Here is a 14,212-nt window from a genome sequence, read left to right as displayed (position 1 = left end):
GCTGTGCTATGATTCCTAGAGCTGCTTGTCCATTCTGAAGGCTTTCCAGTTGACATTTAATATTATTTCTGGAGTGGAGCCATGACCTATTTAGAGGTTCTCAGGATGAAAATTTCACCGGCATGTTAAAAGAGCCTTCTGAGGTGCTGAACCTGTGAACGTCTTAGTTAAGTATTAATTATGAAATTCAAGGTGTTTCTTTTCTGTTGTCTAATAGGACCAGACCATGAAACTTGTTGAGAGTTCAGGCTGTCCAACTTTGGATTGTCCAGAGTCACATCAGATTACCTTGTCTCACAGCTGCTGCAAAGTTTGTAAAGGTGGGACTTTTTTTTTTTTTTTTAATAAAGTAAGACATGCAGGAGAATCAATGGAACAGGAAGATATTATGTTAACTGATATAAGTCAGGGACACACAGACAAATGTCACATGTTTGCACTTACATGAAGAAGCTGAAAAGTTGATCTCAAAGAATTAGAAAACACAATGGTGGTTATCAGAGCCTAGGAAGTGTGTGAGGGAGGGTGGAATGGAAAGAGGATCCTTAATGGGTACATGAGTGCAGTTGGATTAGAGGAACAAATTCTATTGTTTTATAGAACAATAGGATGACTATGGTTGACAACAATGGGTTAAATATTTCAAAAGACAATCAATTAAATATTTCAAAAGAGCTATAGATGATATATGTGTGAAGTGATAGATAAATGCCAATTTTTCTAATATGCTTGTTTTAGTCAATCTTTTAACCTCTGTGGCTCACAGACCTGACAAGAACAATTTTAGAAGAGGAAAAGTTTATTTGCGGGTTCATAGTATCAGAGGTCTCAATCCATAAACAGTAGGCTCCATTCCTTGGGGCTCAAGGTGAGGCCGGATATTATGGAAGAAGAATATGGTAGGGAGAAGCAGCTCACATGATGGTCAGAAAGCAGAGAGAGACACACTCTCCAGATACTCTCCCAAAGGCACACCTCCAGTGCCCCAGCTCCTCCAGCCACACCCTACCCACCTTTAGTTACAGTTAATTTGATCCTGTCATAGGATTAATTCACTGATTGGGTTAAGGCTGTCATACCCAATCATTTCTCCTCTGAGCCTTCTTGCATTGTCTCACATATGAGCTTTTGGGGGACACCTCATATCCAAACTCTAGCAGTAATCATTACACATTGTATCAATCTGCTGAAATGTCACACTTCTCCTTTTAAATGTAGACAACTATTATGAATCTGTTAAAAATGTATTTAAAATGTATGTATAATCGTCATTATAGGAGTGTAGTACAATCAATATGAAATACAAATGTTTATAAACAAATTATTACCAAAAACTAATAGTATTTTCCTAAATGCTTTTTATATTTCATATACAGTAGGTAGTCATGGCATACTTGCTGAAGTGAATCAGAATCATGATTGTCCTAGGCATTTCTACTAAGTGTCTTTACCAGTCTGAAGCTCTGAATTTCTAAATGTGTGTGCTAGTCTGAATTAGCACAACCTTGCTGTTGAAAGTTATATAACAATGTTGAATTAATTATCTTGTTGACATTTACTATTGCCTGACAATTATTTTTTTTCATTTTTTTTTAATTTGTGTTCAGTTTGTTTCTGTAATTGGCCTCATACTTTCCATATGACAGGTTCAATTCCATTCTTCACTCATAGGCTTTTAAACTACTGAGAAGACAGAGACTATCATCAGATATGTATTGCTGGTTGTGCTGCTTCTGAGATGTCAGGCCTAGAATGTAAAAGTAGAAGGGACTTAGGGTTGTAGTCCAATATAAGACAACACCAAAATTCAAGCTATTAAGAAACATAATGGGTTGACTCAGGAGGCAGGGAGTTCCCTTCATTAAAGATTCTTAAACTTGGCATCTTATTATAGATTCAAGTAGTGAACTAAGCACTAATTACATGAAAACTCTTTAAAATCCATGCCAATCACAAAATTGTATGCATCATTCTGTATTATGTTGAAATTATGTATTTGCGAATCTGTCTCCCGTAGCACACTATGTACTCTGGGGCAGCTGGATCATTATATGGATTTCTATAACTTAATACCTTGTATGACACCTGGGATGTAGTTGGTGCTCATGATAGATGTAGTTCAAACTGCAAACAGCCTGTTCCAAATAAACTAGTACAGCTTGTTTGAATAATTACTTTTATGCAGATACAAAGCATATAGGTTCACTAGAAAAAAGTAAAACCAAGAAATTTTATAGTACTTGTAATATTTTGTTTTAGTCTAATATATTAAGAGTAGATATAAAATCACCCACCCCCATTTTTAGCAATGTGATGCACTTTGTTTTTGTTTTATTTTTAAACCACTTTTCCATTTATTCAGTGAAGAATTTTAAGTTACTGTTCTGCATTAGGATCTTTGAGAATTACAAAGTGATTTAAGACTTGGTCTGCCCTTCAAGGAGTTTCTAGGGTAGCTCTTAGGATCCGAGGCACACTTCCAAAAAGAGTAACTGTCAAGTAAAAATATAATGAGGGCTATTAGAGTTTTCATGCTTATAATGCCTGAACCAGTGCCTTGCACATTTAAAACAGAACAAAGAAAGAATGGTCATTTCAGACATTTGATCTGGGACTCCCAATTTGCAACTTGACTAGAGTGTGTGGTGGCCATAGATAAGCTATAGCAGTGATTCTCAAATTTGCATATGCCTACTGATAACTTAGAAATCTTATTAAAATATAGATCCTGATTCACTAAGTCAGGCCTGATAATCTGCAGTTCTAATATTCTGCCTGGTGATGCAGATGCTAATGTTAAGCAGAATCTCTCTGTGAGTACTTACCTATTGCTGCATAACAAACTGCCCCTAAATTCAGTGACTTAAAACATCACTTATTTTATTAATAGATCTTAATATTGTAGGTCAGGAATTCAAACGGGGGTTGGTTCTACTGCTCCATGTGATGTTAAAAGGGGTCATTCTGTGCTGTTTACTTGGTAACTGGGTAGACCTGGAAGGTTCAAGATAGTTTTACTCTATGCTGAGCATCTTGGTAATATATGGGAAGCAGTATATAGCCAGAATTGCTTCCTTCTACACGTGATATTAGTAATTTTCCCTGGGTTCTCGCTGGCAGGATTGTAGTTAGACTTCTTAAATGGTAGCTTGGGACTTCTAAAGATGAAGTCTAGAACTGGCAAATATTCCATTGGTCAAAGCATCTATGGGCCAGCCCATATTCAAGAGAAGTTTAAATAGACTCCACCATAGATGGAAAGAGTGGTTAAAAAAAAATGAGGGGCTGGGGCTGTAGCTTAGTGGTAAAGCTCTTGCCTCACATGTGTGAGGCACTGAGTTCTGTCCTCATAAAAAAATAAAAATAAAGATACTATGTGTTCATCTACATCTCAATAAAAACTAAAAAATAAAAACAAAACAAATGGAATCTAGGTTAAAAAAATGAGACCATAGTTACTTTTTAGAAGTGTCTGGGTGCTACACAGAGATTAGATACATGAGTAGCATTAAAGTTAGCTAAGGTTGAGTAGGGTAAAGTTTTATTAAAAAACTAAGATTGGTGTCTTGAAAAATTGTGCTCTATATGTTTAATATAAACTGAATTGCATTCTGCCATCATATATAACAAATCAGAATAAATAAAAATAAATTAAAAAAAGAAAGGAAAAAAAGAAAGTTCAGAAGATGAGCATGTACAAAGATTGAAAAAAAAAAGAAAGGAATCTAAGATAGGGCCTTTCAGGTGCCAAGAGAAGCCCTTTGCACATCCATTTCCTTTTTAAAGGAGCCCAATATATTACAAAAAGCAAACTAAGAATGGAAAAATTGTTATGTAAATTGTGATATATTCAAGTTGTTTGCAGTTTTAAAAATTAGTGTCTGCATAGCCCACTTAAAAATAGAATGACAAAACATACTGTGACATGTCCCTACTGCCAGAGATTCTAAAATAATTGATATGAGAAGGGATCTTGGTATCACATCCTTTAAAATTCCATGATAAATTATTTTTTTCTGCAGCCAGGATTGTGAACTCCTGCCTTAGATAATCCTCAAATGAAAATTGAACAAGTTGGTCCTTCCTGGTACATTTAATACCATTTATAATAAAGATTGCATCTGTTTCTGTCTTCAAATATGCAGAATACATAAACAAGTTCTTCTGGCATTTTATGACTTTCAAACTAAAAAAAGAGTCCAGTTCTTAAGTCTTAAATTTTGAGTCAACTCCTACACATAAGTTGTGACAAATTTATTCTTAATAAAATTGGTCTCCTGTTTCTATGCCTGTTTGCCTAATGCTAAAGATGCTGTGTTCATATCTAAAAGAGTAAATTGTTCAAAAATAGTTAGTGAATATTCCCTGAGGTCAGAGCATGAGATGAAAGTGTTGACCTTTCTACCAGAGGCTTGGTCAGTGGTCAGAAACCAAGCTGTGTACTGAAATAAGACTCCAAATTGCTAGGCACTAAGCTGAGTCCCTCCAAGACTGTTTTCTAGGTACCCTGCAGCTGGCTATCTTCTGCTGTAACAGGTCAGAAGAAATGAGGCAAGAAAGTTTTTTTCTCTTTTTTCATATTTGAGAGCCCTTTCAAGGAAGCTTATAACAAATTACAAAATAGAGATTCAGTGATACAGAGAGGACTCTTAGAATCAGAAATAATATATATATAACTTTATATCTGTATTCCTCCCTTTCACCTTCTTCTTCCTTAGCACCCCCATTCTCTGGTTTTAGGACTAAGTCCTGTTCACTGCATGTCTCACTTTAATTTATTATTTACTTCAATATACCTCGTAATTATAAGAGAACATCCGCATGGAGAATGCTGAGTTGGTATACATGGTTCTCCTTCCTTTCTGCATAATACAGTTTCCCCATTATTTAATTATCACCTTCATTCTTGATATCTGTATATTACTAATAACATTATTTTTAGGTTGACTGCCAACTCATTTAAAAAATTTAGTTTAATTATTAAGTAATGGTATCTATGAAATAATGCAGTTATTTGCTAGATTTATGCATTTTTATATGAATTAAAAGAAATCCATTACTATGAATATTTCCTTTTCATGTTCATCTATGTACATGAGCTACACTTTGGAAAACACTAGGATAATACATTATCTTGCAAACAACATGTAAATATGTTAGTATTCTTTTTTTAATACTTTTATTTCATTTATTTATTTTTATGTGGTGCTGAGGATCGAACCCAGGGCCTCACTCGTGCTAGGGGAGCACTCTACCATTGTGCCACAACCCCAGCCCTGTTAGCCAGATAAATAAATAAATACAGAATAGTTGGACTCTAATAAGCAGAGGATAAATTGGCTTCAGGTGAAGGGATCTTGATTTAGATCACAAATCCTGCCCCTTTGTCTAGATGTACATCTGTTTGTCTCCTCTGAGTTGACTGATTTCAGGCTATATGTGTTCTCAGGTAGATCCTTGACATTCTTGTGCTGATGTCATTATGGTACTCAGGTATATAGAAGAATAGTTGGATAAAAGTCCAAGAACTGGGTTTCATGGTTTTCATTAGCTTGAACTAAACAAAATATTCTATCTAAGCCAGGGGAATGCATTGATTGATTTAGCTTTATGACTGATGTAGCTTTAAATGGGTAGAGCCCATTTTCCTTTAAGCACCTGGGCTGACATAGGTTTGAATGGTTCATCCAAAGTATAACTAGGTTTCTCCCCCTTCCCAACACAAAAATAAGGAATAGATGCCTATAGACAAAACCAACAATACTCACCATGAAATTATTGTAATTTCCTTCTCCAGATAATATGTTACTGTTATGCATACCATCACCTTTTGTGTACAACCTTCACTTTTTCTCCAATTATATAGAGATATATATTAATATTTGTTAGAAAAGTCTATATTTAATAGAAGAAAACAGAACTTTATGGGCATTTGTAAATCTTACATAGGGAATATAAAACTTGGTATCCTTGAGTTTAAAATCCCAAAGAAAAATTTTTTAAAGGCTAGATATGTTAGATAAGTGGTCCATTCCTCTGTCTATGGAAAATATTTGATTTTTTTCCTATTCCATGAATCTTGACGTATTTGGTTTTAGCTTATTAGTATTACTCTAATCACTTTAGTTATTAACAAATACTAGATTATTATGCTTATATAGATGATCTCATTTGAACCTGACATTTTTACAAGGTAGATATCATCCCAATTTACAAGTGAGAAAAACTGAAGTCTTATAAAGGTTAATTAATTTGCACAGTTAGTAATTTATACAGCCAGTTTAAGAGGTGGATTGGATTTAAACTCAGGTTTGCAGACTCCAAAAGTAAAGCACATATGAATAAAGATGCAAACATGAAGATAACAGACTATATCTTGTCAAACTGTACTTTGAATTTTGGAAGATTCTACCTCCTTTGATTGATTCTAAATTTCCATCCATTAGTAGTAGCCTTTTGACCCTGGCATTTTTTATCCAAGTGGTAAAATACCCAATGCATTCAATCAATTTTAAGAATAAATCAAAAAAGCTATCTGACATTGTTTATAATAAATCAAAATTTGCTTGAGTGAAATTTTTAGTTTTTAAGTCTCTGAGTTAATGAAAAGCCATCTAACTTTTACCTAAAACAGAGAAAGTAGAATCACATTGTCACCTTACAGTTGGGAAATTCTTGGAGCAATTAAACACTGTATGATGTGTGTATGCATTTCGTTAGAAGCTGAAATAAGTTGTTTCAACATTACTGAGGCAGGAATGAAAATGAATTGTAATAGATGTGGATATCAGGTAGCATAGATAATATTGGGTATATTTTTTTAAATAGAAGAGAGAAGTCAGAAAAATGAAAAGTTGAAAGATAGTTGTGAAAAGTATAAACTTAAGAAAGAAAAATAAAAATGTAACATAAATGATACACTCACGGGTCTTTTTTAAATGTTATTTCAAATGTTATAGGTAGAATGGCACAGAATTTTAGCACTGTTAGAACTTGATACATCCTCTGTGTTTCTTAAAGTGTGGGACATTTTAAAAATTAACTTTATTTTAATTTAAAATAAATATGAAGTGATATTTTGAAGCTTTTAAATTTTAGTTTGGTAATGTGCTGAGCTATTGAGATAGATATTGAAGAGGGCTTTTTATCTGAAATTATTTTCCCTCAGGCATTGCATAAAGACAATATAATACATTTTAAGAAATATGGTCTCAATTTAGCTATTTTAAAAAGAAGGAAATAAAAAGACCCTAAGAGAAACTGTTTTTTACATTTATTTCCTCCTCTTAAGAATTTTACTCCTAAATATTCAACCTTAATCCTGAGAATTTAGATTATGAAGAATCTTGTCAAGATAAGTTGCCAAATGATTTAAATGCTGTTATTTACCATATTTTTGTGGTCTTCATACAACTATGTCTTGTTTTTGTTGAAATCATTAAACTCTTTGGTTTTTACTATTTCTTTTTAATGGTATTATTATGTTTTTGGAATATGACCCTTCTTTGTTGTACCAGTAGTATTTTACTATATGCATTTCATGGGAGGGGTCATATTTTAATTCTGGGGGAATATTCAAAATAGTATTGCCACGAAATCAGAATGGACTTCAATTTGATCACAATTTAGAACTCACATTTTCAGATTTTCTCAAGTAAAAGTTTTTTTTTTTTTTTGGCCATGCATATATGAGTTTATTCTAAGCTACATGAAATACACTATTCTTGTCCTCTTTTATACATTTGCTGAAATAGTAATCCATTAGACAATGAAAACTAGGTAGATAACTTATGCATTAGGCAATTTAAAATTTTGTTGAATGACATATAATCATGTAATTTCCATTAAATATGAATTCTAGTGTTCAAGCTTTTCATTTCAGACTCTTAGATGTTCCTTGAACATGGGGTTCAGACAGGAGAAAGAAATCCTGAGAAATTGCATATGATTGGTGTCACTGTTTATAAAAGTTCCATTTTTCTTTTCTCTTATAAAGACTCTAGGATCTTTGAAATCCCTGTAATTCATAAAAATTTTCGTCGTCTTTTGGGCGGCCATACTTTACCTTGCAGATCTCCAGAGAAAATTAGATTAAAGTGATGTAATTTGCATTTTTAACACATTTCAGAATTTTTTTTTAAAAGAAGCTAAGCTGTCTGTTTCGTTTCATAAATATACAATGGGCACATTTCATCTGGCTTGTTCAGTATTAACCACAGATACTAGTAATGCTCATATTATTTTCTCATTGCTCTATCATCTTTATTGTAATGTTTTCCATTTTGGACTGAAATACTATTTCTTTGTTTCAGGTATATGGAGAGCTATAATTAGATATTAGAGACTGGGTAACACTTATATTGTCAAAAAACAAGAAAGATGTGGAATTAGCTGAAGTATGAAATAATTGGGTTAAACATAAATCAGAGTTTTTGATACTTATAGTGTGATGTCTAATAAACTTTGATAAAGATATTAATTTTTAAAAAGTAATTGAGGGAAAAATTTGAAAGAAAATATTAAGGAGATGAAAACTATTTGTTTTATCATAGTTTTATTTATTTTAATAGATTTTTTTCTTACAGGTTATGACTTTTGTTCTGAGAGGCATAACTGCATGGAGAATTCTGTCTGCAGAAATCTGAATGACAGGGCCGTGTGCAGCTGTCGAGATGGTTTTAGGGCTCTTCGGGAGGACAATGCCTACTGTGAAGGTAATCCTTATAATGATGTGTAGCTCAGCTGTATAAATTTCCTAGGATTACTGCATGCAAAATTTATTAATTTCCCAGGTTGTCAAGTTGATGGGCCCATTAAAAGCAGTGAATTTAATTTGAAGCATATTAATCAGCTAAAAATAATTATCTTTCAAATTAAAGTTTTTCAGCTATCTGCTATATGTCAGACTAATAAGTTAATATGGCTGGTTTCTTGAATTAGAATAATACTTCCACTGTGAAATAGCCTTATTTTTTTTCATAATTAGATACTCAGATAGTTCACATATTGACATGATTACTGTGGCTTGCAGTTAGAATTGTAGTCAGTTTTTTTCCAGACAATGTTGTGTAACAAAGGCAATCAATTAACAGGAAGATAGAATGTCTACTGCTTCGATAAGTTACTTCAGAGGTTGTATTCATGCTCTGTGCTATTTAGTAAATAGCTCTGATGGAGTAAATCATTTTCTGGTTACTTTAAAAAATTTAACTAGTATCCAAGATAGTTTATTCTCTCATGGAAACAGTACAGATATGGTCAATGAACTTGTGACTTTTACTGTTCCAGAAGACCCACAAAGTCATGTAGTAATTTATCCCTTCCTTGAGGCATACATTTAAATCATTCCTATTAATTGTGTGAAAAGCCACTGGATACTGCAAGTATGAATACTATTTGGTGGTATTTGGGGTGTTTTGAAAGGTTTGAATGTGTCTAGACTTACCTCTTCCAAAAACCAAGCATATACCATAGGTTCTTGGAGGTAGTGAACCTCCAGTAAACATGAAGCCTTTGTTTATCTACAGGAAGATTTGTTGGCCTTTGGGAGACCAGCTTGTATTGTTTCCTGACTGAAATAGATTTTCCTCTGTCTTATAAATTGCTATTCATTTTTAAAGTTGACCTTTAGATCAAAGTGTTTATTTTAGTGGGTTTGATTCTGTCCTAAAAGGACCATTCCATTTTCACTGAAAGGAGGATATAGACTTTCTCCCCCATTTATGATGCCAGTTTATTTAGTATTCCTCATTTTAAAAGATTTTTGTATAAAAATGAACCTTACCTAATGATTTTTATTCTTACATAATTTAGAGGTGAACTTCTTACTAAAAATGTATTTTCATTATAATATTTGATATCTCATATATATAAGCTTCATTGATATTGTTAATTTTATGAAACCACATGATACATATTCAAATAAGTGCTTTTGAATCTTACTTTTATGATAATTATTTTTATCTTGAATTACTTCTTTTTTTGTTACTGTTGAGTATGTTCACTTTTATAATACCTATTTATAATACCTACTATGTACCAAGTAGTTTTCTAGGCATAGAACAGTAACTGGTGAGCAAGACTAATAAGTTCCTGTCTATAGTCCTAGCAACTAAGGAGGCTGAAGTAGGATGATTATAAGTTCAAGGTTAGCCTCAGCAAATTAGCAAGACTGTGTCTCATAATAAAAAATAAAAGGGCTTGGGGGGGGGTAGCTCAGTTGTGAAGCACCCCTGGACTCAATCCCCAGGATCAAATAATTATTATTAATATTATTATTATTATTCATCCCTGTGTACAGGAGGTTTGCATTCTAGGGGAGAAACAGATAAGAGAACCCATAGAAATAGAGAAGAAAATTGGAAGTAGTGAAAAGTAATAGGAATAAAATAAAAAAAGGTAATGTGCTAGGTATTTTTTTAGTACCTACTTTATGCACTGGGATTAATTTAGACTGTATGGTCAGCTTTTGGGGAGAGGGATCAAGTGAGGGTGGTGATTAATCTTAGACTTGATGATAAGGAAGTAGCCACGGAAGAATCTGGGACAAGCCATTCAAACCAGAAGGAATAGCAAGTGGAAAGGCCCTAAGTGGGAACAGCCTTGAAATATTCTAGAAACTGAAAGGGCAGTGTGATAAAGAAATTAATTTATAAGATTCAGATGGAGAATTAGGCTGAGACCAGGCTTATAAGGGAGGCTTATAAGGATTTCAGTTTTGTTTCAAGCAGAGGAATGACTTGCTTTTTCTTGTCTGAGAAAGGGTACCTCTGACTGTGGAAGTGAACTGTAGGGCTGAGTTTTTTGGGGAGAACAAAAGTGTAAACAGGGAGGCCAGTTGGAAAGCTATAGGAGTTGTGCAGGCAAAGATGGTGCTACACAATTAGGAAAGTAATAGAGAAGGAGAAGAGGAGGTACATATTTACTTACAGGTAGTTTATTGCAGTGGAGAATTAAATCCAAGGTTGGGAGTATGATCAATGTATTGCTAATTTTGCTATTTATTGAGACTGAACGATTTTTAAGGAAAGAGGCTAGAGATTTAGATTATATTCTTTATCAGTGCAACCTGTTAAAATTGGTTTAATCATAAAGATTTAGTCACTCAGTTGTTATGTGCATGTTCAGGTATAGATAAATTGGCAGCTGTTTTCCAATTTTAATGTATCATACTGAAAAATATTTCCATCTGTATGCTTATTATTATTTGTCATTTAGATATATAATCTTCACAAGTTAAGAAAATGGTGGAAAGACTCATTGGGTTATTATAGAACTTTTGAATTGCCATATATAAGGACTTCTAATATTATTGATTTGTTTTTTTCATACCACAATACACAGGTTTTGAAGTATTCTTATGAAATTTGGTTTCTCTCTCTCTCTCTCTCTCTCTCTCTCTCTCTCTCTCTCTCTCTCTTGTGGGAGGTTATTGGGGACTGAACTCAGGGGCACTTGGTCACTGAGCCACATCTTCAGCCCCATTTTGTATTTTATTTAGAGACAGGGTCCTACTGAGTTGCTTAGAACCTCACCATTGCTGAGCCTGGCTTTGAACTACGCGACTCTCCTGGGATTACAGGCATGTGCCATCCTGCCTGGCTGGTTTCTCTTTTTATTCTAGAATTGTTGCTAATCTTGAGAGTATTTTTGACTTCTTAGAAGTAATACCTTTTTTAAAGTACTTAGGCAATGTTATATGTTACTTATTAACCTTTTCCCATATAGAGCTCTGGTTCTGTAAAAAATTAGACTTGTTATCAGACATGAAAAAAAAAGCAAGTGACGGTTTGTAAGTAATGTAAATTTCGTTTGCTAAATCTTTTGGGTTGCTTTAATGACACAGTATAATTGAGACTATTGATTTTTACTATGGTTTGGTTGATCAGGGTTGTATAGCATTGGTAAATGCTGAAGTTCATTTATTTGTTTGACAAATATTTATTGAGTACCTACTTTGTACAGAGCTGATGCTAGGGATAAAGTAGAAAATGGAAATGTACATGACTGATACTCCTCTCAAGTCAGAAAAATAGAAAATAAATTAATCATTACATTAAAGAATATTTAATTGTGAATGTGGCAAGTACCTGGAAAGGAAAATAGATTAACAAGGGATATGATTTGGGTGGGGGGATTTTTGCTTCAAAAAAGAGCTTATTTCTGAAAATAAGATTTGGTCACTCAAATCTGCAGGATATAGGTGGGTAAAATGGGATGCAGGAAAACTGAATGGAAGGTAAAAATCATCTAGCCTTAGAAAGAATGATAGGAAAGAAGGGAATCTCCTAGGTATAGAAATAATCATATCTAAAGACTTCTGGATAGAAAGAGCACATTCTGAGAACTGAAGGAATGCCTATAACTGAAGGCAGAGAGGAAGGGGAGGTGCCTCATGGGATCTAAGATGGGAAGCAGGGCCTTGAAGGTCACACTTGAAGTTTTCACAATGAAAATAAGGGAAACTATGCCTGTAATCCCAGTGGCTAGGGAAACTGAGGCAGGAGGAGTGTAAGTTCAAAGCCAGCCTCAGCAATTTAGCGAGGACCTAAGTAACTCAGTGAGATCCTGTCTGTAAATAAAATACAAAAAGGGCTGAGGATATTGCTCAGTGGTTAGGTGGCCCTGGATTCACTATTCAGTACACCCCCGACTCCGCAAAAAAGAATAATGAAGCTAAAGAAAGGTTTTAAGTGGAGAAATGTCATGATCACATATGTGTTTTAAATAGATCACTTTAGCTGCAGGATGTATGTGGGTAAAATGGGATGCAGGAAAACTAGTGCATGATAGACAGTGGTGACTTGCCTTAAAAATAGATGTGGAGTTGTGGATGCATTTGAGAGCATTTTTGAGATAAAACTAACAAACTCTAATGATTTAACTCCTGCTTGTAGAGAATGAGAGAGGTTTGGAGGTGGATTCCCTGGTTTCTAGCCTAAAGAAAACGGCAAATGTCAATGCTGTTCACTTAAGGAATAGATTGGGTAGAAAAAAAAAATGATGTTGATGTGCAGAAGCTTTTTGATCTGAGGCTATCCCACTTATCGATTCTTGGTTTTATATCTTGAGCTTTAGGAATGGTATTGAGGAAGTCAGTGCCTGTGATCATATGTTGGAGTGTTGACCCTATGATTTCTGCTAGCAGTTACATTGTTTCTGGTCTAATTCCTAGATCTTTGATCCACTTTGAGTTGATTTTTGTGCAGGGTGGTAGAGAAGGATCTAGTTTCATTCTTCTACCTATGGATATCCAATTTTCCCAGCATCATTTGTTAGAAAGGCTATATTTTCTCCAACATATGTTTTGGCACCTTTTTCAAGGATCAGATGACTGTGTCTGTTTTATGGCTGTGTGTCTTCTATTTTATTCCATTGGTCTTCATGTTTTTATGCAAGTACTGTGATAATCAGTTTTTCATTAATATGACCAAAATACCCCACAAGAACCATTTAGAGGAGGAAAAGTTTATTTTGACTCACCATTTCAGAGGTGCAGTCTATGGTCAGTCAATTCCACATCACTTGGGTTGAAGTGAGGCAGAACTTTATGACCAGAGGGGGCATCAGAATGAAACTGCTCAGATGAAAATGGCCAGAAAGAAGAGAGAGGAGAAATGACTGCAGGGAAAATGCAGTATTTCTTTGCTTATTCTGGGCCTTTTATTCCATATTTTACAGGATTATTTTGGCTATTTCTATGAAGAATGGCATTGGTATTTTGAAGGAAATCATATTGAATCTTTAGATTGCTTTTGGTATATATCCATTTCAACAGTATCAGTTCTGCCTATCTAAGAATATTGGAGGTCTTTCTATCTTCTAAGGTTTTCATTGTTTTATGATTTTCATTGTAGACATATTCCACTTCATTGATTAGACATACTCTCAATTATTTTATTTTTGAAAATATTGTGAATGGAACTATTTTCCTGATTTCTCAGCAGATTCATTATTGGAGTTTAAGAGCTATTAACTTTTATATGTTGATTTTGTTTTTTGTTACTTTGTTGAATTGGTTCCTCAGCACTAGAAGTCTTCTAGTGGAGATTTTTGGGACTTCTAAATATAGGATCATATCATCAGCAAGCAGAAATAATTTGGCTTCTTCTTTTCCTATTTGTATCATTTTACTTTCTTTCTCTTGCCAGATTTCTCTATAATGAAAAGGAGTTGTCAGAGTGGACATCTTATCTTGTTCCTGATTTCAGAG

General features: G+C 33.9%; 1 protein-coding gene across 2 annotated transcripts in view; it reads left to right on the top strand.

Annotated features, from left to right (window-relative positions):
• Positions 1–14,212, top strand: part of NELL2 (neural EGFL like 2) — a gene marked incomplete at its 5' end in the record, with an annotated part of 362,215 nt that overhangs the window by 174,055 nt on the left and 173,948 nt on the right. For both annotated transcript variants that reach the window (XM_081311609.1, XM_081311610.1), the window contains 2 exons: positions 218–320; positions 8,586–8,714. In XM_081311609.1, coding sequence (XP_081167735.1) covers positions 218–320; positions 8,586–8,714 — 232 coding nt within the window. The remainder of the gene's footprint in view (positions 1–217; positions 321–8,585; positions 8,715–14,212) is intronic.

Source organism: Spermophilus citellus (assembly GCF_964194105.1).
Source record: "Spermophilus citellus genome assembly, chromosome: 10".
Taxonomy (NCBI): domain Eukaryota; kingdom Metazoa; phylum Chordata; class Mammalia; order Rodentia; family Sciuridae; genus Spermophilus; species Spermophilus citellus.
This window is presented reverse-complemented; position numbering and strand designations above follow the sequence as displayed.